Source organism: Pristis pectinata, chromosome 1 (assembly GCF_009764475.1).
Source record: "Pristis pectinata isolate sPriPec2 chromosome 1, sPriPec2.1.pri, whole genome shotgun sequence".
Taxonomy (NCBI): Eukaryota; Metazoa; Chordata; class Chondrichthyes; order Rhinopristiformes; family Pristidae; genus Pristis; species Pristis pectinata.
In genome coordinates, this window is record NC_067405.1 from 94,512,525 (window position 1) to 94,540,506 (window position 27,982).

General features: G+C 42.5%; 1 protein-coding gene across 2 annotated transcripts in view; it reads right to left on the reverse strand.

The window, feature by feature from the left end:
• Positions 1–16,510, reverse strand: part of LOC127574088 (cytochrome c oxidase assembly protein COX16 homolog, mitochondrial) — a 55,534-nt gene extending 39,024 nt beyond the window's left edge. For both annotated transcript variants that reach the window (XM_052022764.1, XM_052022757.1), the window contains exon 1: positions 16,371–16,510. In XM_052022764.1, coding sequence (XP_051878724.1) covers positions 16,371–16,421 — 51 coding nt within the window. In that variant the 5' untranslated portion in view covers positions 16,422–16,510. The remainder of the gene's footprint in view (positions 1–16,370) is intronic.
• Between the last annotated feature and the right edge of the window lie 11,472 nt (positions 16,511–27,982).

Consider the following 27,982-nt stretch of genomic DNA (forward strand, 5'->3'; position numbering starts at 1 on the left):
TTGTCATACTAGATATTGTTGCTTACCATAAGAATGGCTGTCTTCAATAAAGTATGTTCTTTTGTTAGCTCTCTCTGGTCTGAATGACGACACTTACAGAAATACCGAAAGAAACCCATAGGTACAACACTTGGGCAACATAGAAGAAAGGTTGATGCAAATAATGGATCAATTCTCAAAAATGCATGAGGACATTAAACAGAATGAGCATGCTGCTATCAATTTTGCTGCCAATATGTTATAGTGGTTCAGGGTCAAGATGCTGTAGAATTAGATTTATGGTGTACCAGTAGGCTGACTTGATAACTCTCCATTTCATCTACCACAAGGCAAGGCCAATCCCAAAGGTAAAACATAATTTATGTCCCTTGGAACATATATTTGGCTTTTAATAAAAAGTAATGAACATGAACCACCAGATTTTTTCCTTCTGTGCGGACTGTTAGCTCTATCAAAAAGCATTCTCCGTTTTTCCAGCAACGCAGCACTACCTGCTGCGCTCATCCGTGATGAAATGCAGATATTTCTACTTCAGCACCAAGTGCAAAGCAGTACAAAATGCAAAATTTGAAAACCACTGAGCTGTTAAATATAGAACAATCAATAGCTGTGAATAACTTCATGGTGGAGTCTAAATTGAGTGGTTAAAAAACAATAAACTTCAAGATCATCAACCTGCCAACATCAACAACTGATTATACTTTACCATACGAATCACAGATGAACTACCTCCCAGCACCCATATCACTCAGAAAACTCTCAATGTTTCTCTGGACTTTTTTCCCCCCAAGGTCCATTTAATCATGTCATCCCCCCCACAGCAGGAGTTTTATGTTGCTCAGTTTTTTCTGCCTCCTTAAAAAGAGAAAGCAAGCTACTTTAATTTCCATTAGCAGCTTCACAAAATGAAATCAGGTCACTGCATTGGGATTTAGTCAAGTAGCTCTGGCCCTCAGTAATCCACAGTGCAACACAAGGTTCACCTACAGAAATGCTTCAACAAAACTGCACCCAAGGATAATAATAAAAAATGTAATATAATAGTATAAAAAATGTTCATGGGTAATGATCTGGTGAGTAAAAAGCTTTGTGCCCTACAGTGCTAAGCTATGCAGATCACAAGTTCAATTCCTGGTCCTGAGAGAACTCCTAAATCTCAGTCAAAGGAGGAACAAGGGTTTAGAATTGGCTTTCACATTCCTCTCTGACAGAGAGTGGGAAAGGCAAAATTTAGCCACATTCCCTTTGCTGGTTCCTAATGCAGAATATTACGTATCTAGGAAAGAAATAAATTGCCTTACGATTCCCCATGATTGAAAACCCCTCTGACACACACTGTTTAAACTCATGCAGGTAGAAATACTCCTTTGGCAATGGGCCTGAATATCTGTAAACGTTACCCAGCACGAGTCCTTGCCTTTAGGATAAAAGTTTTAATATGTTATCCCAGAATTTTCTGGGAAAATAACACTATGTATCTTTAACACAACTCTCTTTGTTGATTTATGAAATAAACAGATGATTTCCTTTCATTAGCTTTGTAAAAACAGAAGCTCACTATCAACCATTCCATCTATTTCAGAGTACCATGAAAAGCATCATTTAACCCCTGCAATCCAGAAAGAGGAACTAGTGAAACTTAAGTTAAATTGAGAGAGATGGAAATTCTCAATCCAGTCATTTTTCCTCTCTCAGAACCCAAAATTAGCTCTAATCGTCCCATTTCTTTTTCAGTCATTGCTTCTCCTTTCTCTATTCTTAAATCACTGCAGTTAACGAGATATTCTATTTCTTCTATCATTCACCAAGGTTCCATACATACTGTTTACCTTTTCTGCCTGTTAACTGCTTCCCTTCCAGCAATCTGCAACACAAAAATTTTAAACTAAAGGACAAGGAGAAAGGCCTAACAAAAAGGGGAAGAGTTTGAGATGACGCATTCCAGCAGATTCTGAGCCAAATTTTCCATTTTACATGTGAGAGCAATTATTTTATTTGTAACCTTTTCGTTCTGCCTACACACACTAAAATTTGATTGTGCTTCTGTGCTTCATGACCTTGAAAAACAGTAATATTCCTTCAAAAATGACTCATGCTGTTATTCCAGGTTTAATAAGCAATAATTTGCAGTTAATGCCTTGCTGAATATTTGTTCCCACTTTAGTAAATGTTCTGATTTTAAAAATGAGCTTTTCGATAATTTAAACAAAGTTTCAGTGTATGTGAAGTTCATGTTTGTTTCAGTTGTTCAAAAACCTTTTCTACATCACTACTTAAGTGGAAAACATCTGCAGACCAAAATACTGCACTGAGATTCTAGTCTAGTTACCATTATAAAGCTGAAGCCAAGTATATTTTAACATTATTTTAGGATAAAGATGCTACAGGCATGACAGAGGTACAGGAAGAGCGAGGACGGGGTGTTGCCTTTTTGATAAGGGAGGATATAACAGCAGTGTTTAGAGATGACATTCTTGGGGGATCGTCTAGTGAGGTCATGTGGGTAGAACTCAGTGTAGAACATGTGGGAGAATTAGACAGGATCTAGCAGAAATCAATTGGGTGAGCCTGTTTGAAGAGAAAGGAACAAATGGCAAGGGAGAGGTTTTTAAAAGAGTGTGAGATCAAGAGTCCAGTGGCAGCATGTTCCTATTAGGGTGAAGGGTAAACCTGGTAAGCTTAGGGAACTCTGGCTGACGAGAGATATTGAGGCTCTGGTCAAGAAAAAGAAGGAAGCATACATTGGATTTAGGAGGTCAGAGACAAGGAAATCTATTGATGACTATAAAAAGATTAAGAATACACTTAAAAGGGAAATCAGGGGGGCAAAGAGAGGGTATGAGATGGATCGGGCAGGCAAGGTTAAAGGAAAATCCCAAGAGGTTATATAGCTATATTTTAAGAGTAAAAGGGTGGCTAGGAAGAGAATAAGTCCCCTTAGAGATCAGCAGGGCCATCTACGTCTCGAGCCACAGGATGGGATTTTTAATGAATATTTCTCCTCAGCGTTCACTGAGGAGAAAATCATGGTTGCTCATGAGATAAGGGAAACAAGTGGAGATGTTTTCGAGAACATTCATATTACCAGGAAGTACTTGCAGCCTTACAGTGCATGAAGGTGGATAAGTCCCCAGGGCCTGACCGAATACATCCTCAGACTTCGTGGGAGGCTAGAGAAAAAATTACAGAGGCCCTTGCGAAGATATTTGCTTTATTGTTAGCCACTGACGAAGTTCCCAAAGACTGGAAGATGGCTAATGTTGTTCTGTTGTTTAAGGGTAGCAAGGACAAGCCAAGGAACCACAGGCCGGTCAGCCTGACATCCGTCTCATGAGGAAAGGTTAAGCGAGCTAGGGCTTTTCTCTTCGGTGCATCGCGGATGAGAGGCAACTTGACAGAGATGTAGGAGGTTTTGAGGGGCATAGATAGAGTGGACAGCCAGCACCTTTTCCACAGGGTGGTTATATCTAATACCAGAGGATTTCTGTTTTAAGGTCACAGGAAGGATGTTCAGCGGAGATTTCAGAGGCAGGTTCTTTACACAGAGAGTGATGGCTACCTGGAACACATTGCCGGGGGGGGTGGTTGTAGAGGCTGATACAATGGGGACCTTTAAAAGGCTCCTTAGGCACATGGAAGTAGGAAAAATGGAGGGATATGGGGTGTGCAGGAGGGAAGGGTTAGATTAATCATGGAGGAGGTGTTCGTATAGTTTGGCACAATATCGTGGGCCAAAGGGCCCATACTGTGTTGTTCTGTTCTCTGTTCTAAGTTACTGGAGGGAATTCTGAGGGACAGGATCTACCAGCATTTGGAATAGACAGAGTCTGATTAGTAGGAGTCAGTATGGCTTGGCATGTGGGAAGTCGTGTTTGAAGAGTCTTTTAGAGTTTTTTTTGATGAGTTAACCAAAAGGTAGATGAGGGCAGGGCAATGGATGTTGTCCATTTGGACTTTAGCAAGGCTTTTTGACAAGGTCCTGCATGGTAGGCTGGTCCGAAAGGTTAGGTCCCATGGAATCCAGGGAGAGCTAGTTAGGTGGATTCAAAATTGGCTCCGAGGTAGGAAGCAGAGGTTGAAGGTTGTTTCTCAGAACGGAGGCCAGTGACCAGTAGTGTGCTGCAGGGGTCATTGTTCAGACCCTTGTTATACGTTATTTATATAAAAGATTTGGATGCGAATGCACAAGGCTTGATCAGTAAGTTTGCAGATGACACGAAATTAGGAGGTGTTGCTGATAGTGAAGAAGGTTATTGTAGATTACAGGGGGATCTTGATCAGTTAGGGAAGTTGGCCAAGGAGTGGCAAATGGATTTCAATACAGACAAGTGTGAGATGATGCAATTTGGAAAGTCAAACCAGGGAAGGACTTGTACTATGAATTGTAGGGCACTAGGGAGTGGAATGGAACAGAGGGCTGTAGGAGTACATGAGCATAATTCATTGAAAATGGCATCACAGGTAGACAGGGTGGTGAAAAAGGCATTAAGCACACTGGCCTTCATCAGTCAGGGCACTGAGTATAGGAGTTGGGACATTATATTGCAGTTTTACAAGTTATTGGTGAGGCTGCACTTGGAGTACTGTGTACAGTTTTGGTCACCCTGTTATAGGAAAGACGTGGCTAAACTGGAAAGAGTGAAGAAAAGGCTTAAGGACGTTGCCAGGACTAGAGGGTCTGAGTTATAGGGAGAGGTTGGCCAGGCTTAGTCTTTATTCCTTGGAATGTAAGAGAATGTAGAAAATTGAGAGGCATGGGTAAGGTGATGGTAACAGTCTTTTCCCCAGGGTAGGTGGATCAAAATTGGAATCATGCTCTTTGCATTTGTTTCCATGATTTTGTTACATATCATCAAGATGATAACCCTTCCCTTCACATGCACAGGGATCCATTTACCATATGAATTGATAAAACATGGTCTACAGTGATCCAATACAGTGATAAAGGTTGCTACGTTGTCTCAGAAATGGCTAAACCCGCTCCCCAGTCACTCTCGCTATTTGTTTATCAATGAGAGCAGCCTGAAGGAAGGATAATGACGGATAAAGAAATTTAGGTGGCAATGAAACCATAACTATCCCCGAATCAAAGCAGAACCATGTCCTTCTCTCTTTCAGAGACCCTACACCAAGCATGATACAACTCCTGTGGACATGAAAGAGTCTTTTCAGTGGCACTGATGATTATTTATTGATTACAGGCCTTTGATACAAATGCCTTACTCAGGGGAATTAATTATTCTGTTGGAAATATCACTCTTCCCCAGAAAAGACTCAATCACAAATATTTAGTTGAGATTCTAACCACCAGAAGGCATAGATTTGACTAAGGAAATGAAACAGGGATAACAATAGAATGCTTTCTGTAAGATACTATATTTACTTGAAGTACATTATGATGTGAAAACAACTTTGTCACAAAGGATACAGCAAATATTTCAAAATCAATGCGCTGACATAATCATTCAATCATTTTATTTCAAATCTGGATCATTTAAATAAAATGATTGAATGATAATATGTCCATTTTCCAAAATAATCCACACCCACATTAGGCATGGCAGTTACTGTTACAGTATGTTTCTCAACAAATGCGAGAGCTTATAATAATGGAAAACTAAGAGTGGCTGTGTGTCTGTGCAATTGCAGGTAATGTCATCAGGAGATGATAACAAACAAACTTCTGTCCAGCTCTTCCAATCCACACCATCCTGAATACTTTATTGAAGATGATTGTGCTGCAAGTTATGGTAATGTTCAAAATTAATTTTATTTTTTTAATTTCTGTTGTTCCTCTAGGTTATGTCTCCCCCTGTAGTTTTTCTGTTGTAATGAAGTACAGGTTCAGCATTGCCTCTGCACCTGCTGTTTAAAATTACTGATGATTCACACTTCAGGGTTCTTTGATGCTTTTGAAAGATTCCTTCGAAATGGCTAAATATGCAGGGGAGGAATTTCCTCAAAAGTTACACCAAAACAAAGAAAACTGTACAGATTAATGCCTGTTTTTGTACAAAAGCTCAAAGAAACTTAACACGTCTGAGTTCCATTACATTCACATTTCTGATCCTTTATTGATTATTAGCACAATACAATCTGCCCTCAAAATATCTTGAATTTAAACTATATATATGCATAAGCCTTAAACATAATAAGGTCATTATATTTCTGCTGCTTTATGAAAGTTTCATGAGGTTTTTTTAAAACCATCTCATTGTGGCTAAACATGTACATTTTTGTATCTTTGAATGCATGCATCTTTTAAGCATCAGGATGATTTATATTAGAAAATTAACATCCATAAATGCATATTCTTAAACCCACAAGGATAGTGTCCCCAATGGTCTAATGTCTTGATTCTAGTGCAAAAGTTCTGAGAGTTTTAAACCCAGTTGAGTTACAGGCAAAACCACTTGCATTCTTAATTCTTGCAATCTTTCCTGCTGGTTCAGATTTAATTTATTGAATCAGACCCTGCCACTAACTTGCAATAAACTGCAAATTTTAAGAAACCTCTTCAAATTGCACTAATTTTCTTGGGTGCACATGCATGTTGAAAAGCCATGCTCAAATTAAAAATATCACTGGATGTCAGACAAGCAATCTGACAAGTGACATAAGCTGCCTGACAATTTAGAGACAATAAGGGGGTCAAGAGATGTGAAGCTATATCACTATTGTATATAGGGAGACAGATGCTCTAATTTTCAGCAACATTTTTGTGAAAAACAGGTGACCAAATATTTAAACTGGAATGATTGCAGGAGTGGGAAAAGTAGCCAAGTGATTCTCCACCTACAATTCAATACATAAGAATGGAAGCAGGTAATTAAAAATAAACAGGAGAGTCACAAAAGGTTTAACAGTGGATTCTGCTTTCTCACCTGGATTAGTTTAAATATACGAACTTTAACTGATCCTGTTAGGTTGCCAAATGTCAACCAGGTGCAACAAGGTATTTTTTTTTAAAAGACCATCCAGCTCACCTGTGCACTGCACTTTCTTATTGCCTGCTTGTCTGCAATACCACCATTAGTATCAATAAATCAACAGCATCTTGAGTTCTGAGCCGGAAGGTTCTTGCTTCAAAGCCCCCGTCCAGTGACTTGAACACATAATCTAGGCTGGCTTTCTGCAGAGATACTAAAGTGGTGTCTTTCAGATGAGATATTAAACCTTTTATAAATGGATGTAATATGACATTTCAAACTGTATCAAAGGAATAAGCATTACTCTGTACCAAAGGGATAACAAGGCACTATTTCAGAGATAAACAAAGATGTTATCCCAGGTATCCTAATAAGATTTATCCCTCAACCAACTCCACTAAAACAGATTACCTAGTCAACATGTTGCTGTTTACTGAAGCTTCCAATGAACTTCTAGTTTTCCTAATTACAACTGTGGCAACACTTTACAGTCAAGGTGTTACTTTTGAGATGTGGTAGGATCATGCAACTGGTCTGAATTTATTGGCGAAGATTAAACTTCCTGTAACAATTTGCACATTTCTGCATTTGATCCTGGCAGAGTCATACACAAGTACAGGTCGTACAGAAAATCATCTGAGAGGCAAAATCAGGAAATCAGGTACAACAACCAAAATGGGACACAAATTTTGCCTGCATCTTAAAAGGGTGATAAAGGCATCTGTGTAAAGCACTCTCCTGTCCCCATGTAATAAAAACAGAATATCCTTTAGTTCAACGGAAGAAGTCTTTCTTTCCCGATGGAGGTCATACCTGAAACATTCTCAGATACCCCTTAGTCAAATATCTCTGAAGAACATGCCCCATTTGTCCCACTTAATTAAACAGATTATAAATTCAGACAAGCATCAGAGTTGCGCCAGAGTCACTTCACCTTGGAGGATTGCGATCAACATAAAACCAGATTTTCTTGGCAATTTTGATTCCTCACAGACATACAAAAAATACATTATCTGATCATTATCGCACAGTTACAGTTCCTACATTAAAACAGAGACAACAGTTAAATAGTATTTCACAGGCTGTGAAGCACTTTGCAATATTTTGTTCATGAAAGGGTCTCTAAAAATGCAAGTATTTTGTTCCCCCACCAAGGTTAAAAGACTTGACACCAGTTCCCAAACCAGCACAATCATTCAACTGTATATCACAGAGGAAGACCATTTGACCATTCAATGCTATGTCAGCTCCTCAAAGACAAATCCAGTTAGTCCCACACCCTCAAAATCCATAAGCTTATTACCATGGGGTGCATGGGGTGGCTGGGGGGGCAAGGGAGCTTACCAGCTTGCAAGAACCCACCTGTGACATGACTGAGTAATCTAGAGCAGAGGTAGTCTGAAAACAGAGGATCATCTGGGGATAGGAAGATCAAAAGTTCCTTTAAATTGCAAAATCCAAGGTATTCTTCATCCTTAATGGTAAGTGGGATAAAAGGTGTATCGCCAACTTTGCCTTCTGCCACACATTAAGTTATTTCTACAACTCCTACATTTAGTCACAAACCCCGACTGCCAATCTCAGTGCCACATACTCTTTCCCCCCCCTTTGACCAGAGATTTATTCCACTTCCTTATACCAAACTCAAATGCCACCCACATTACTCTCTCATCTACAATGCCACAAGTCACGGATTTCTCATCTCATTCCACCCCTTTCCAGCAGTCCCACTCTGCCTTTCGCCTTCCCACTTTCAAGCAGACACCACGTATCTACCGTATACCTGTTGATCTTTCATGGCATTACAGGATGGGAAATAGGCATACATTTTGAACCATTTAATTTTGTTATCTTATATTCCAGCAGCACAACTTAAAACATTTGGGAAACAAGGGATCTAGGGGAGGTGTCAGGAAAGGTAGCATTGTAATTATTCTACTGGACTAGTAATCCAGAGGCTCTAACAAACAATTAGATGTAAAGAGTGCAAAACCCACCATGGGAGTCAAGAAGTTGAATTGTTAATTAAATAGATTGGAATAAGGTGGTCTCAGTAATGGTGACCATAAAAACTTAAAGTATTCTGCACCCTTTTTTCTCCAAACTTTCCTACGTCCTCACCACAAAATTCAATATCAGAAGTTTGCAAAGGAACATCTAAACAAGCCTGATGCATTTTGGAAACAAGTCCTGTGGACTAATGAAGTTAAGGTAGAACGTTTTGGCCACAATGAGCAAAGGTATGTTTGGAGAAAAAAGGGTGCAGAGTTCCATGAAAAGAACACCTCTCCAACTGTTAAGCACAGGGGTGGATTGATCATGCTTTGGGCTTGTGTTGCAGCCAGTGGCATGGGGAACATTTCACTGGCAGAGAGAAGAATGAATTCAATTAAGTACCAGCAAATTCTGGAAGCAAACATCACACCATCTGTAAAAAAAAAGCTGAAGGTGAAAAGAGGATGGCTTCTATAACAGGGTAACGATCCTAAACACACCTCAAAATCCATAATGGACTACCTCAAGAGGCACAAGCTGAAGGTTTTGCTATGGCCCTCACAGCCCCCCGACCTAAACATCATCAAAAATCAGTGGATAGACCTCAAAAGAGCAGTGCATGCAAGACTGCCCAAGAATCTCACAGAACTAGAAGCCTTTTGCAAGGAAGAATGGGCAAAAATACCCCAAACAAGAATTGAAAGACTCTTTGGCTACAGAAAGCCTTTACAAGCTGTGATACTTGCCAAAGGGGCTGTTACTAAGTACTGACCATGCAGGGTGCCCAAACTTTTGCTTCAGGCCCTTTTCCTTTTTTGTTATTTTGAAACTGTAAAAGATGGAAATAAAAAAGTAATCTTGCTTAAAATATTAAATAAATATATGATCTTTAACTTTATGCCTTTTGGAAATCAGGTCATCTTTTACTCGCTTAGCTATTCACAGTAACAGAAATTTTGACCAGGGGTGCCCAAACGTTTGCATGCCACTGTATATGACACCAAACTACCTGCAACATGGGGTGGCACAGGACTAGAATAGCGCTGCCTGGATTTGATACTGATCTCAAGTGCTATTATGTGGAGTTTGGTATTGGTATTGGTTTATTATTGTCACTCGTACCGAGGTACAGTGAAAAACTTGTCTTGCATACTGATCGTACAGTTCAATTCATTACACAGTGCAGTTACATTGAGTTAGTACAGAGTGCATTGATGTAGTACAGGTAAAAACAATAACAGCTACAGCGAAAGTGCAGCGCAATAAGGTGCAAGGTCACAACAAGGTAGATCATGAGGTCATAGTCCATCTCATCATATAAGGGAACTGTTCAATAGTTTTATCACAGTGGGGTAGAAGCTGCCCTTAAGTCTGGTGGTACGTTCCCTCAGGCTCCTGTATCTTCTACCTGATGGAAGAGGAGAGAAGAGAGAATGACCTGGGTGGGTGGGGTCTTTGATTATGCTGACTGCTTCACCAAGACAGCTAGAGGTAAAGACAGGGTCCAAGGAGGGGAGGCTGGTGTCCGTGATGCGCTGGGATGTGTCCACAACTCTGCAGTTTCTCGCGGTTCTGGGCAGAGCAGTCGCCGTACCAAGCTGTGATGCATCCAGATAGGATGCTTTCTATGGTGCGTTGATAAAAGTTGGTGAGATTCAAAGGGGACAAACCAAATTTCTTTAGCCTCCTGAGGAAGTAGAGGCACTGGTGAGCTTTCTTGGCCATGGCACCTACGTGATTTGACCAGGACAGGCTGTTGGTGATGTTCACTCTCAGGATCTTGAAGCTCTCAACCCTCTTGACCTCAGCACCATTGACATAGACAAGTGCATGTACACTGCCCCCTTTCCTGAAGTCAATGACCAGCTCTTTTGTTTTGTTGACATTGAGGGAAAGGTTGTTGTCATGACACCATTCCACTAAGCTCTCTATCTCCTTCCTGTACTCTGACTCATCGCTGTTTGAGATATGGCCTACAATGGTGGTATCATCTGCAAACTTGTAGATGGAGTTAGAGCAGAACCTGGCCACACAGTCATAAGTGTATAGGGAGTAGAGTAGAGGGCTGAGGATGCAGCCTTGTGGGGCACCAGTGTTGAGAATAATCGAGCCGGAGGTATTGCTGCCTAGCCTCACTGATTGCAGTCTGTTGGGTAGGAAGTCAAGGATCCAGTTACAGAGGGAGATGTTGAGTCCTAGGTCTCGGAGTTTGGTGACAAGTTTGCTTGGGATTATTGGTATTGGTTTATTATTGTCACTTGCACCGAAGTACAGTAAAAAACTTGTCTTGCATACCGATCGTACAGGTCAATTCATTACACAGTGCAGTTACATTGAGTTAGTACAGAGTGCATTGATGTAGTACAGGTAAAAACAATAACAGTAGAGTAAAGTGTCACAGCTAGAGAGAAAGTGCAGTGTAATAAGGTGCAAGGTCACAACAAGGTAGATCGTGAAGTCATAGTCCATCTCATTGTAAAGGAACCGTTCAATAGTCTTATCACAGTGGGGTAGAAGCTGTCCTTAAGTCTGGTGGTACGTGCCCTCAGGGTCGTGTATCTTCTACCCAATGGAAAAGGAGAGAAGAGAGAATACCCTGGGTGGGTGCGGTCCTGGGCAGAGCAGTTGCCGTACCAAGCCATGATGCATCCAGATAGGATGCTTTCTATGGTGCATCGATAAAAGTTGGTGAGAGTCAAAGAGGACAAACCAAATTTCTTTAGCCTCCTGAGGAAGTAGAGGTGCTGGTGAGCTTTCTTGGCTGTGGCATCTACATGATTTGACCAGGACAGGATGTTGGTGATGTTCACTCCCAGGAACTTGAAACTCTCAACCTCAGCACCATTGATGTAGACAGGTGGATGTACACTGCCCCCTTTCCTGAAGTCAATGACCAGCTCTTTAGTTTTGTTGACATTGAGGGAAAGGTTGTTGTCATGACACCATTCCACTAAGCTCTCTATCTCCTTTCTGTATTCCACCTCATCGCTGTTTGAGATATGGCCTACAACGGTGGTATCATCTGCAAACTTGTAGATGGAGTTAGAGCAGAAACTTGAGGCAGAGCTGTAGACAATAAACAATAGTCTAACGTAAGTGTCTTTACTGTCCAGATGCTCCAGTGTTGACTGTAGGGCCAGGGCATGGCCTCTGTGAATGTGTGGGTTTTACCCCAAGTGCTCCAGTTTCTTCCCACATCCCAACAATGTGCCAGTGGGTTAATCGGTCACTGTAACTTACTCCTTATCGTACGTAGGTGGCAGGAGGATTGGGAGATAGGAGAGCTTGCAAGTTACAGGAAATAAGTGGGCAGATGGGATGGATGGAAATAATCCGAGAGCCAGCATTGCCTCAGTGGGGAAAAAAGCTTCCTTCTTTGTTAAAAGGATGTAAAAAATAAGCTACTATTAACTGCCTTCTGAAATGCTCTGACAAAGCACTCAGTTAAAGGGCAATTTAAAACAGTATAGCACAGGAACAGGCCCTTCAGCCCACGATGTTATGCCGAACTAATTAAGCTGAAGACACCTAATCCCTTTTGCCTGCTCATGGTCCATATCCCTCCATTCTCTGCATATTCATGTGCCTACCTAAGAGCCTCTTAAACGCCTCTTTTGTATCTGTCTCCACCACCACTCCTGGCAGCGCATTCCAGATACCCACCATTCTCTGTGTAAAAAAACTTGCACTGCACATCTTTTAACTTTAACCTCTCGCCTTAAATGCATACCCTCTGGTATTAGACTCTGTAAAAAAGATACTGGCTGTCTACTCTATCTTTGCCTCTCATAATTTTATAAACTTCCATCAGGTTTCCCCTCAGCCTCTGCAGAAAAAGCAACCCTACTTTTCCAATCTCTCCTTATAGCACATGCCTTCTAATCCAGGCAGCATCCTGGTAAACCTCTTCTTCACCCTCTCCAAAGCCTCCACATTCTTCTCATAAAGGGGCAACCAGAATTGAATGCAATAGTCCAGATGCAGCCTAACCAGATTTTTATAAAGCTGCAACACAACTTTCTGACTCTTGAATTCAATGCCATGCACTTTTTTTTTAACCACTCTATCGACTTGTGCGGCCACTTTCAGGGAGATGTAGACTTGGACCCAAAGATCCCTCTGTACATCAACACTGTTAAGGGTCCTACCACTAACTGTGTACTTTCCCCTTACATTTGATCTCCCAAAGGTGCAACACATCACACTTGCCTGGATTAAATTCCATCTCCCATTTCTCCACCCACATCTGCAACTGGTAAATTAGTTTATTATTGTCACATGTACCAAGGTACAGTGAAAAACTTTGTTTTGCATGCCATCCATGCAGGTCACTTCATCACATTAGTACATTAAAGTCGTACAAGGGAAAACAATAACTGAATGCAGAATAAAGTGTTACAGTTACAGAGAAAGTGCAGTGCTGGCCGACAATAAGGTGCAAGGCCATAACAAGGTAGATTGAGGTCAAGAGTCCATCTTTTTATACTCAGGGACCATTATAACAGCAGGATAGAAGCTGTTCTTGAGCCTGATGGTATTGCTTTCAGGCTTTTGTATCTTCTGCCTGATGGAAGGGGTGGGGGGAGAAGAGAGAACATCCAAGGTGGGTGGGTGCTTTGATTATGCTGGCTGCTTTACCAAGGCAGCGGGAAGTGTAGGCAGAGTCCATGGAGGGGAGGTTGGTTTCCATGATGTGCTGAGCTGTGCCCAGAACTCTCTGCAGTTTCTTGCAGTCTCAGGCAGAGCAGTTGCCATACCAAGCCATAATGCATCCAGATAAGGTATTTTCTAAGGTGCTCCATAAAAATTGATGAGTGTCAAAGGGGACATGCCAATTTTCTTTAGCCTCCTGAGGAAGTAGAGGTGCTGGTGCACCTTCTTGGCCACAGCATCTGCATGGTTGGACCAGGACAGGCTATTGGTGTTGTTCACTCTGAGGAACTTGATGGTCTCAACCCTCTTGATCTCAGCACCGTTGATTTAAACAGGAGGTTGTGCAACTACCCCTTCCTGAAGTCAATGACATTCTCTTTTATTTTGCTGACATTGAGGGAAAGGTTGTTGTCATGACACCATGCCACTAGGCTCCCTATCTCCTTCCTGTACTCCAACACTGTTATTTGAGATTTAGCCCATTGCAATGGTGTCACCTGCAAACTTGTAGATGGAATCAGAGCAGAATCTGGCCACGCAGTTGTGAGCACATAGGGAGTAAAGCAGGGGGCTGAGGCACTGAGAATAATCGTGCTGGAGGTGTTGCTGCCTATCCTTGCTGATTGCGGTCTGTTGGTCAGGAAGTCAAGGATCCAGTTGCAAAGGGAGGTGTTGAGTCCCAGGTCTAGGAGTTTGGAGATGAGTTTGCTTGGAATTATAGTATTGAAGGTGGAGCTGTAGTCAATAAACAATAGTTTAATGTTGGTGTCTTTACTGTCCAGATGCTCCAGAGATGAGTGTAGGGCCAGGGAGATGGCATCCGCCATGAACCTGTTTTGGCAGTAGGCGAATTGCAGAGGGTGGATGTTTTCTGGGAGGTTGGAGTTGATGTGTGCCATAACTGATCTACATCACACCGTACCCTTTGGCACCCTTCAACACTATCCACAACACCACCAATCTTTGTGTCATCTGCAAACTTACTAACCCACCCATTGACATTTTCATCCAAGTCAATTACAGACATCACAAACAGCAGAGGTCCCAGTACGGATCCCTACAGAACACCACAAGTCACAGACCTCCAGCTAGAATAAGACACATCTACACTATTCAGATTCATACCTCATAAGTTGTGAATCTGAAATTTTTCACCCAGTTTCTGTTTCCATAGATGATGCCTGACCTGTTGAGTATTACCAGCATTTTCATTGTTTACTTCAAAATTCCACTATCTATAGCAGGAATTTTATGTCGTGAAAACCAGGTGCTGCAATGCCATCGTTGGCATGAGATTATAAAGCAACACAAATTTCCATTATCAGCATGGACATGGGAATTTATAGCAAGTACAAAATAAAAATATGATAAATCAGGAAGATTTTACAGGCTGGAAATACAAGATCTCACATATTAGAAAATAATGCCCTTGGCATTTCACACACAAGAGTCAACACCACGGATGAAATTAAGGTCAAGTGGGTTTACATGTCAGCCAATAATTGAACCAGAAGAATGTAGAGGAATCAGAGGGAGAGATCAAGGCGACTGAATAAACAGCTAGCAGAGAGTCACACAGCACAATGGAGGAAGAGGCAAACAAGAGCATCAAGAAAACAGAAGCGTTTATGAATATCATTAGCCCCTTCGGCCCACCAATTGAATCACTTTAATCCGTACCCCCATACATTTATTCACTTTTGTTTTATGTTCCTTGATAGCCACACCCAGCAAAGAAACTACATTTATGAAATAAGCATTTACGTTTAAGAAATAAACTCTATTTCTTATTATCTACATTTCTATACTGAAAATTTTAGTTGACTCAGCTTGGGGATCAGGCAGGAAAGTAGAACAGAGGTCAAGATCACATCAATCATGAATGGCAGAGCAAGTTCAAGGGGCTGCTTCACCATCTCCTGATGTTTTTTATGCATCCACAAGCTTTTGGAGGGCAAATCCAGGAATTCCACTACAATGTGAAAATGTTCCTCCCTCTAATATTAATGTTTGGGGTTCTCTCAACAGACAGGATACTTTCTTTACACCGATGCAATCAAATCCCTTGTTCATTCTAAACAATTGTTAGGTGACCATTCCACCACGTTTAGGTTTAGGTCACCAGGTTTATACAAACTGCTCTCTTGAATAATATTAAATGGAGAACAGTAAATATTTCTGCACCCCCTTAAGAGATATTCATTTATGCAACTTGGTACAATATTCCACATGGAGTCACATCAAGGGTCTGTATCACATTTTGAATTTCAATCTCTGAGGTAAAGCCCAACATTTCATTCGTGTTTCACTTTACTTTTATACTTGTACACCCACTTCCATTGTAGCTACTAAACTCTTTAAACTCTATTTCTCAGTACCTCATAACAAAAAGTTATTTCAATGGGCATTATCTACAAATCCAAAGTTGTGTTTCCTCCTCTTATCCCTGGCCCATACCTCACCCCCTCCTACGATCAGCCCATTATCCTCAGCTAGTTCACAGAACTCCCCTGCTTTCCCCTACATCTACTTGCCCCCACAACCCTCCACACACACATCCCTCCACACGTACACCACCCTGTGGAGCCCTCCGCACACACCCACCCTCCACCCACACACCCCCTCTACACCCACCACATCCATCCATCCACACACCCTTCCCTTCCCTTCCCCTCCCCTCCCCTCCCCTCCCCACACACACCTCCCTCCCCATTCAATCCCTACGCCCTTTATCTCCTCGTCCCACCCCCTCCCCAATGCCCAACCCCCACCCCTTTCCTCAGGGTCTCTCACCAGCATCGGCACCCCGAACCTCAGCGTCCTGCTCCCTCTCAGAAGGTCCATGGCACCGACACAGAAAGTCAGACCCAAGCTTGGGCGCCGGGGAAACGTTTCATCGCTGCACAGCTACTTCCGCCTGTACACCACCGATGCCGTCCGCCAGGCGCAGCTCAGTGCGGACGATGAGGGACGGGCTGCGACTTGAAGTCCGTCAATGAACTGCCAGCTTATCCAACCTATTCCAATGCAAAGTTAAACATATCCTTCATTCAAACCAACTACAGCTCAACCTATTTACCATGAGCATTACTATCGTTCATTTACTGTTTATTTACAGAAATATTTACTGTTGACAGCTCCCTGGTACCTGTGCCTTGCTATGACAGGACAACTTGCATGGTCCAATGATCCCCAGAGTCTATCCTGCCAGGTTCCGTAATATCAGTTTGGTCTGAGGAGGATCCAGACAAAAGAGACATCTTGATCCCCCAGGCTGAGGGTTAGGGACAAGGCTTTCCTATAAAAGACAAATGTGTTGCAGAAACAGCAATGGAAAAATCAGCCACTACTCGGTATGATGTCGTTCAGGAAAGCTGAAAGGAAGCCACTGGCATGAAGAGTGAAGTACACAACACAAAGACAAAAGTGCAAAATTGTTTCATTTGGAACATACCGACAATGTGCAAAACAGGAAAGCTAGCTGAGGTCGCAACTCAGATGAGACATTACAGTTTATGCATTTTGGATGTCAGTGAGGATACATGGGTGGGAGGGAGGAGAATTAGTAACAGCGTCAAGGGAAGCTCTGGCTGGGTTGAAGGACAAAACCACAAGGTTGTTGGCTTTCTTTTGAAGAAGGAAGTAGATCGATAATTATCCCTGCTCGAGTGGAAGCCCATCTGCTGCAGAGTTATGGGAGCCAGACCGAAAGGGAAAGACAACATCATCCTAATTCTATATTCTGACAAATGACAACAATGAAAGACTACAAATTCTACATCTCACTACAGGTGGAGTTAGAGAGGGGAATGCACCATGACCTAACTATCGTTATAGGAGACTGGAATGCCAAGGTCAGTAAGGACAACACAAATGATGACAGAGTAATAGGGGAAGTGTGGAGTGTGCTAATACACTAGGGCATTTTGAGATAAAGAAGGAAGTAGTGTTGGGTCTCTTAAAGAACATTAAGGTGGATGTCCCCAGGGCCTGATGGGATATACCCCAGGTTATTTAGAGAGGCAAGAGATGAGATTGCTGGGGCCTTAGTCAAGATCCTCGTGTCCTCCCTAGCCACAGGCAAGGTCCCAGAGGACTGGCGAGTAGCTAATGTTGTTCCATTATTCAAGAAGGGAAATAAGGATAATCCTGGAAACCGGTGAGTCTCATGTCAGTGGTAGGAAAGCTATTCGAGAGGATTCTTAGGTATAGGATTTATGAGCATTTGGAAAACCATAGCCTAATTAGGGACAGTCAGCATGGCCTTGTGTTGGGCATGTTGTGTCTTACTAACTTGAGTGAGTTTTTCAAGGAGGCGATGAAGGTGATTGATGAAGGAAGAGCTGTGGATGTTGTTTACATGGATTTTAGTATGGCATTTGACAAAGTCCTTCATGGGAAATTCATCCAGAAGATTAAGACACAAGGAATTCACAGTGACTTGGCCGTTTGGATTCAGAATTGGCTTGCCCATAGAAAACAGAGGGTGTTGTTCAATGGGACTTATTCTGGCTGAAGGTCCATCACTAGTGGTGCTCTTCAGGGACCTCTGCTGCTTGTGATATATACAGTATAGATGACTGATGAAAAAGTAGAATGGGTGGGTTAGTAAGTTTGCAGATGATACAAAGATTGCTGGTGTTGTGGATAGTGTCGAAGATTGTCAAAAGATACCAGGATATAGATCAGTTGCAGATATCGGCAGAGAAATGGCAGATGGAGTTCAACCCCGGCCAAATGTGAAGTGTGGCACTTTGGGAGATCAAATGTAAAGGGACAGTACAAGACCCTTAACAGAGTTGATGTACAAAGGGACCTTGGGGCCCAAGTCCATAGCTCCCTGAAAGTGGCTGCACAGGTCGATAGGGTGGTAAAGAAGGCGTATGGCATGCTTGCCTTTATTAGTTGAGGGATTGAGTTCAAGAGTCGGGAAGTTATGTTGCAGCTTTATAAAACTCTGGTTAGGCCATATCTGGAGTATTGCATTTATTTCTGGTCGCCCCATTGTAGGAAGGATGTGGAGGCTTTGGAGAGGGTGCAGAAGAGGTTTACCAGGATGCTGCCTGAAATAGAGGGTATGTGCTTTTAGGAGAGTTTGGACAAACTTGGGTTGTTTTCACTGGAGCGCCAGAGGCTGAGGGGAGACCTGATAGAGGTTTATAAGATCATGTGAGGCATAGATAGAGCAGACAGCTGGTATCTTTTTCCCAGGGTCAAAATGTCTAATACAAGAGGGCATGCATTTAAGGTGAGAAACGGTAAGTTCAAAGGAGATGTGCCGGGCAAGTTTTTTTACACAGAGAATGATGGGTGCCTGGAATGTACTGCCAGGGATGGTGGTGGAGGTAAATATGATAGAGGTGTTTAAGAGATTTTTATATAGGCACATGAATGTGCAGGGATTGGAGTGATATAGATATTGTGTAGGCAGAAGGGATTTGCTTAGTTAAACATTTAATTACCAGATTAATTAGTGGGCCGAAGGGCCTGTTCCTGTGCTATACTGTTCTATGTTCTGTGTAAAACATGGGTGTGGCACCATGAATGAAAACAGAGAGAGACTTACTGATCTCTGCAACATGAACGATCCAGTCATCGGTGAGAAAAGATTTGAACATCATAAAATTCTCATGTCAATGTAGTGTCCTCCAGATGACCGTAAGGTCATTAGCAGATGGAATGCTCACTGACAGATGTAAAAATGAGCAGATATTGGCAGCAACCACCACCTTGTGACCACTTCCATTGGGCTAAATCTGAGAGATGCAGGTCTGCCAAACAAGAAGATGATGAAGCTTAAGTCCTCTGAAGTATCGAAAGCCTTCATTCCACTGTTAAAGAATAGTTTCCAGGCACTTGCAAGTCTTGATGCAAAGGAGGGTAACGTTGATGAGGAGATGAACAAGGAGTGGGACAAAATGGCAACAATCAATACACAGAGCAGTGAAACTTGCATAGACTATAAGCAGAAGAAAAGAAAGGAGTGGGTTACATCAAATCATACAGCATGGAAACAGGCCCTTTGGCCCATCTGGTCCATGCCAAGCAAGATTCCCATCTAAGCTCGTACCATTTGCCCACGTTTGGCCCATACCCCTCTAAACCTTTCCTAGCCATGTAGATGCCGAAGTACCTTTTAAATGTTGTTAATGTACCTGCCTCAACCACTTCCTCTGGCAGCTCATTCCATATGTTGACCACTCTCTGGGTGGAAAAGTTGCCCCTCAGGTTCCTATTAAATCTCTCCCCTCTCATCTTAAACCTCTGCCCTCTAGTTCTTGATGCCCCAACCCTGGGAAAAAGACAGTGTGCATTCACCTACCTGTGCCCCTCATGATTTTATACACCTCTATAAGATCACCCCTTATTCTCCTACACTCCAGTGAAATAACTGCTAACCTGCTCAACCTCTCTCCATAACTCAGTCCCTCAAGTTCCGGCAACATCCTTGTAAATCTCCTCTGCACTCCTTCCAACTTAATTGCATCTTTCCTATAGCAGGGTGACCAAAACTGAACACAATATTCTAAAGGCAGCCTCACCAATATCTTATACAACTGCAACATGATATCCCAACTTCTATACTCAATGCCCTGACTGATGAAGAGCAGCGTGCCAAAAGCCTTCTTCACCACCCTGTGACGCCACTTTCGGTGAACTATGTACTCCTAGGTCCCTCTGTTCTACAACACTCCCCAGTGTACATCGAGCGCATGGAACACCATGGACACCGGATGTCCCTGAAGGAAATAGTCCCAGAGGTTAAAGGACAAAAATCAAAAGCAACACAGTGAGGCACATTGGGAGGTCAAATGCCTTATAAGACCAGACAAACATCAATATATTGATAACCTGGTGACACAAGCAGAGGATGCAACTGCTTGTGACAAATAGCAACTGTCTGGAAAATGATGCAACTTATCAGTGACAAATGGCAGACATCAAGAAATGTGCAAATCAGAGGAAAAACAAGGCCACCCCCTGGCCAACAGGAAAACATCAAGAATTGTGCTGGAAAGAGCACATCAAAGAATTGTTGAACAAGAAATAAACATTCAGGAGCAGAAGAAGATCTTGTCATCAACACAGACTACAAAAAAGCAAGAGATCCTTCAAGCCTTCAAATTCTCAAAAATAGGGAAGTGTCTGCCCAGGAGAACCTGAATGCAGGGTAGTCAAAAATAAATCCGCAGTTCACAGCAGCTGTCCTGACATTCCGATTCTTATCAGCCTGGGAAAGAGAATAAGTCCCAGCTCAGTGAATCAACAGGGTTACGGTGAAGATAGTGAAGAAGGGAACATGCAATGACTTTAATAACACGCATGTGCCTTGGGAGGTTTGTGTGAGGTTAAAGGCCGGAGCCAGTTGATATTCTCAGAAAGGAACAAGCTGGTTTTCAGAAAGACTGGATGCACTGACTAGTTCTTTACGAAACATGATGGAAAAATGCTGAAAATGGCAAAGGCAACTCAACATAAACCACAGACTTTCAGAAGGCTTTTGACAGCATTCACAGGACAAGCTGTGGGCAAATGGAATCCATCTTGTGAGAGTGGCCAAATTGCACTGAAGGTAGTGCCATTATCTCAGAGCTCCTAGGTTCGATTCTTACCTCCGGCACTGTCTGTATGGAGTTTGCATGTTTTCCCTAGGATTGTGTGAGCTTCACCTGAGTGCTCTGGTTTCCTCCCACACCCCAAAGACATGCTGATTGATCGATTAATTAGCTAGTGTAAGTTGTTTCCAAAGTAGGTGGGTGGCAGGGTGGAGTTGTCGGGCATGTGAGAGAGAATAGGTTACAGGAAAATAAATGGAGGAATGGGATTGCTGGGAGTGCTCTGAGATCTGGCATAGTCTCAATGAGCTAAATGGTTCCCTTCTATTTCACAAGGAAAGATGAAAATGTAGTCAACATCACCAAAAGCTTTGCTGTAACATTACATGCACTGTTGATCATGTGAGCCCAACTTTGAAGCCAAGACAGATGTGTGTCGGGGGTAGGTCAAGTTTGCAATTCTCCTCAATATGGCCATTGATTGGGTAATGCAGTAAACAGCAGAAGGTTTGCCAAGAGGCATCAGATGGACACCCTTCTCATCCCATGGGAGTATCTACATAAGGCATCGCCTCTAGTTGGCAACATCTGTCATCAAAGATCCCCACCATCTGGGCCATGCCATCTTCTCGCAGCTACCATCGGCCAGGAGGTACAGAAGCCTGAAGTCCCGCACCACTAGGTTCAAGAACAGCTATTTGCTGTCAACTATTTGGTTCTTGAACCAACTGGCATGATCCTAATCCTAACTTTTTTTTGTTCTAATTGTGTTCTTTCTTGTGAAAATTGTGTATAATTTATGTTTAATTGATGTTTTTTCTTGTGAATGCTGCTCTTATGATGCTATGTGCCTGTGATACTGGTGCAAGTATGCTTGCTCGATTTTGACTTTGACTTTGATCTCACTCACCTGTCACTTACCCAACACCACATGCAAGACAAACAACCCAGCTTAATATATTTGACTAACAAATTGAACTGAAAGTTAACTGCAATGAAACAGATATCACGATTTTCAGCTGTGCCTCACCAACACCCATTATGGATAGAGGATCATATTATCATTAACAGTCATGTACTTGGGCAGCTCCTTAAGCCAGGATGGTGAAACAAAGCAGGGCATCTGGAACAGAGGCAACAAAGCCAGGAATGTCTTCAATAATTTAAATATCATCCAAAAATCAGCAAAATATGTCACTCAAACTAAACTCAATGTTTACCAGAGCTGCATACTTTCAAGACCTCTTGGTGGTGCTATGGAACAACAGGGTCTGACGTGCCCAAACAACCTCCACTGCACACAGGCGCAAGAGACTGCAGATGCCAGAATCTGGAGCAATAAGTAAACTGCTGGAGAAATTAGTGGGTCAAGCAGCATCTGTGGAAGGAAAGGAATCGTCGGCATTTCAGGTCGAGTCCTGATGCAGGATCTCAACCTGAAATGTCCACAATTCCTTTCCTTCCAAGGATGCTGCTCCTTCACTGAGTTCCTCCAGCCGTTTGTTTTTAGCTTCATTTCACACAATCTGCCTTACAAAAACCCTCCAAAACCTTTTGATCCAGGATAATCTCAAACCAAGACCTACTTACACAGTGTAGCCAAGAGGATTTGAGCACCATCATTACCAGGGGCTGTTGGAGATGGATTGGCCAGGTGCTTTGGATGGAGGCTGGTTCCATCACTAGAATCGTAATAAGCAACACCTAAAAACATGCATAAACAAGCTAATGGAAAACAAACCTAGGGCCCAGATGGGAAATCAGTGAAAGACTTGCAGAAACAAACAGGAGTGGAGGAGCACCTCAACGAGCAGAGGTGTAATGGGTGGTAAGCAAGAAAAAAAATATTACTCTGAAGCCAACGCTTCTTCAGCTAACAGAGCCCAGTGTCTTAATCGAATTAAAAGTTATTTAATCACACTTGAGCTATAATGCTCTGTGTTATATGAATTGTGCAATCAATTTTATAAATTGCATGAATTAAGGCTATAACCTATTGGAATTTCGACCTACCTGTGTTTTTATTGCCCAGAAATCTTTAAAACCTGAAGTAAATGGTTATAAGGACCAATGGTTAGAACATAGAACAGTACAGCAAAGGAACAGGCTCTTGGGCCCATGATGTTGTGCTGAACTAATTAAGCTAATGATGCCTAATTAAACTAATCCCTTCTGCATGCACATGGTCCATTTCCCTCCATTCTCTGCATATTCATGTGCATATTGAAGAGTTTCTTAATCGCCGCTATTGTATCTGCCTCCACCACCACCCCTGGCAGTGCGTTCCAGGCACCCACCACTCTCTGTGTATTAAAAACATGCCCACATATCTTCTTTGAACTTTCCCCACTCACCTAAAATGGTCATTTTTAATTAAATTCTACCTGCAGTAAAACAACTAATCTGAATTCAGTACTCGGATGTACTTTTAAGCATGAACATGTTTTGGTTCTCTTTCTGTGTGCATGGTAAAGATCATGCCCATTGTGCCATTAAATAGATGCAATCAACATTGCAAGCAGTCCCATGGCAACTGGGAAGAGATGGTTCAGGAGGGCCCTCACAATAACTTTACCTCTTGCATACAGGAAAACCACAAAAAATTACCACAATCGGATTTACCTACATTCTTGAAGATGGTCATAATTCCAGGTTCTCTGTGGTTGCACAATATGTCCTCCTGTTCCCACACTTAAATATATAGGTACTGTGTGTCAATGCATTCATGAAGACATTGCAAGCATTCACTTTCTACTTGCAGGCATAAACTCAGGTAGAGAGGTTCTAGAGACAATTCAATACCAAAAAGCTTTTCCACTCTATAGAATCAACAATTACAGGAGATTAAGGTAAGATAAGATAAGATTTCTTTATTAGTCACATGTACATCGAAACACACAGTGAAATGCATCTTTTGCGCCACGCTTCCGGCACCAACATAGCATGCCTACAGCTCCTAACCTGTACGTCTTTGGGTGTGGGAGGAAACCAGTGCACCTGGGGGAAACCCACGCAGACACAGAGAGAACGTACAAACTCCTTACAGGCAGTGGCTGGAATTGAACCCAGGTCGCTGGTGCTGTAATAGTGTTATGCTAACCACTACACTACCGTGCCGGAACTGAATTGGTAAAATTATCAATAATTTTTTTTAAGAGTGTCCTGGAATTTGCAATCAACAATAAAATAATGGCATTCATCTATGACTTTGAAGGAAGCTCCCCACAACAATCTCATAATCTGTATGGGGAGAATTTCCCATCTTCTGTTGCTGTCAGACATCAGTTCAATGGGAAGTCACTAAATCAGCTGTACAAGCAGTAAAGAAGCAAAAAATAGATCTTTCGATTTACAGAGTACAAAATAAAGACTGGGGCATGCACATATGATTGTGGTAGAAGCTGAGACAAAAATATACAAATAAATAATTTTTAAAGCTTTATAATGTTTATTTAAGGGGATTACAATGCACATATATAAAATTGGTATTTTAGGGCTAGCTAGTTTTGCTAAGCAATAATTATTGGTTACTTTTTTGGTTGCACTAATTCAACTATAGTTTAAACACACATAGATATCTGCAAACTATCATTAATTTCATTATACTGATGGTGGAACAAAGTTATTTCTGCAGCATTTGGGGTTAGTTTGACAATTGCTTAAATCCATGTCATTCTAAGACTTTCCCTTTGATTGTGCTGATGAGGGTTGTAAGCAACACAGCTATGGAGAGTACCAAAATACTTAGAACAACTTTGGGTTTCCTGCATCAAATTGTACATTCGCAGTAATCCTAAAGTTGCTGACAGTTTCACCATGTAGTGAAAAGAAATTCCGACAGTTTCAGCGTCAGAGCAACTGCAAAATCCATGCCATTGTCTTAATTCGAACACTAAGTTTTAATAGATGGCACAGCCAGTAGAGCCACTGCCTCACAGTACTAGAGACCTGGGTACAATCCAGACCTCGGGTGCTGTCTGTGTGGAATTTGCACGTTCTCCCTGTGACCATGTGGGTTTCATCTGAACGCTCCAGTTTCCTTCCACATTCCGACATGCAGTTTGGTAGGTTAAATTGCCCCTAGTGTGTAGGTGAGTGGTAGAATCTGGGAGGAGATGAAGAGAACAGACGGAGAATAAAAATATGGGATGAATGTAGGATTAGTGTAATTGGGTGGTCGATGGCTGGAGCAGACTCAACAGGCCAAAGGGCTTGTTTCTGTGCTGTATCTCTGGAGGGCTGGATAAATCTATAAGCTGCTCTATCACATACAAACTGTAGATGGCAGTATGGTAAAATAGAAATAAACATTTGTGCATTTCAATGACTTGCATTTACCTGCCGCCTTGTGATGTCTCTGACTGACCTCAAAGTGCATGGTCTGTTGTGATGTCAACAAATATTTTAAGAGCTTAAACTCAGGTTTTAATATTTAATAGACTGCGTCACGGTCTCCCTGATGACTACATCTGTGGGAAGTGTACCCAGGTGCAGCTCCTGACAGACCAGGTCAAGGAACTGGAGCTGGATCTGGAGGTACTCAGGGTCATCCAGGAAGATGAGGGCTTCATAGACGACACTTTTCCTGAGGTGGTCACCCTCAAGGTACAGGCTTCAGATGACCACCAAGGGAAGTAAGGGGAGTAGGCAGTCAGCGCAGGGTTCCCCCGTGGTCATTCCCTTCACTGACTGGTATACCTCTTTGGATACTGTTGAGGGGGATGTTCTTTCAGGGACTAGCAAGTCAGATCTCTAGCACTGTGACTGGCTCTAAGGCTCAGAGGGAAAGGGTGCAGTCAGACAAGACAATTGTGATAAGAGACCCTATAGTCAGGGGGACAGACAGAAGATTCTGTGGCCGCAGAAGAGGTGCCAGGATGGCGTGTTGCCTCCCAGGGTCGAGAATGTCTCTGAGCAGCTACAGAAATTTCTCGAAGGGGTGGGCGAAAAGCCAGAGGTCATTACACATATTGGTACAAACAACATAGATAGAACAAGGGATGAGGTCCTGCAGAATGAGTATAGGGCGATAGGTTTAGCTTTTAGCTTTTAAAAGGGTCATATCAAGAGTCTAGGGGCAGCATGTTCCTGATAGGGTGAAGGGTAGACTTACCAAGTTCAGGGAACCCTGGCTGACAAGAGATGTCGAGGCTCTGGTCAGGAAGAGGAAGGAAGCGTACATCATGTTTAGGCAGCTGGGTACAAATGAATCCCTTGACAAACACAAAAAGTTTAAGACCAGGTTTAAGAGGGAAATCAGGAGGGCAAAAAGAGGGTATGAGATGGGTTTGGCAGACAGGGTTAAAGATGATCCCAAGAGATTCGTCAGTTATAGTAACAGTAATCAGATGACTAGGGAGAGATTAGGTCCTCTTAAAGACCATCAGGGCTGCCCATGTGTGGAGCTGCAGGAGGTAGCTGAGATTTTTAACGTCTATTTCTCCTCAGTGTTTACTAATGAAAATATCATGGATGGCAGATAAATGAGGGTAATAATTAGTGAGGTCTTGGATCATATACATATTACAAGGAAGGAGGTATTTGGAGCCTTGAAGCACATTAAGGTGGGCAAATCCCTAGGGCCTGACCAAATGCACCCTGGAACCTTATGGGAGGCCAGGGAAGAAATTGCGGAGGCCCATGTAGAGATATTTGCTTTGTCGTTAGCCACTAGTGAAGTTCCTGGAGAATGGAGGATGGCTAACAAGAGATGTTCCATTGTTCAAGAAAGGTAGCAAGGACAGGCCAGGGAGCTACAGGCCGGTGAGCCTGACTTCAGTTGTAGGGAAGTTAGCAGAGGGAATTCTGAGGGACAAGATCTACCATCACTTGGATAGTCAAGGACTGATCAGGAACAGTCAGCATGGTTTTGTGCATGGGAGGTCATGTCTGACGGATTTTTTGGAGTTTTTCGAAGAGGTAACTAAGGGCATAGATGAAGGTAGGGCAGTGGATGTTTTCTATATGGACTTTAGTAAGGCCTTTGACAAGGTCCTGCATGGCAGGCTGATCTGAAAGGCTTGGTCGCATGGGATTCAGGGGGAGCTAATGAGGTGGATTCAGAATTGGCTCGATGATAGGAAGCAGAAGGCGATGGTTGAAGGTCGATTCTCTGACTGGAGGCCTGTAGAGTGCCCGAGGGGTCAGTGTTGGGACTTCTGTTATTCACAATTGATGTAAGTGATTTGGATATGAATGTACATGACATGAATAGCAAGTTTGCTGATGATGTTAAATTAAGGGCTCTTGTTGATAGTGAAGCAGGATGCAATGAATTACAAAGAGATCTTGATCAGTCAGGGAGATGGGTTGAGGAATGGCAAATGGATTTCAACTTTGATAAGTGTGAGGTGATGCATTTTGGACAGTCAAACCAGGGTAGGACTTATATCGTGTACTGCAGGGCACTGATAAGTGTTGTGGAACAGAGGGACCTGGGAGTACAAGTGCACAGTTCGCTGAAAGCAGCAGCACAAGTAGATAGAGTGGTGAAGAAGGCACTTAGCATATTGGCTTTCATCAGTCAGGTCATCGAGTTTAGGAGTAGGGACATTATGTTGCAGTTGTATAAGTCGTTGGTGAGGCCACACTTGGAGTACTGTGTACAGTTTTGATCATCCTGTTATAGGAAAGACATTGTCAAGCTGGAGAGGGTGCAGAAGAGATTTAGAAGGATGCTGCCTGGACTAGAGGGCCTGAGTTATAGGGAGAGGTTGGCCACACTGTATCTTTATTCCCTGGATCATAGGAGAATGAGGGGTGACCTCATAGAAGTTCATAAAATCATGAGGGGTATGAATAAGGTGGACAGTCATAGTCTTTTCCCCAGCACTGGGGAGTCTAAAACTA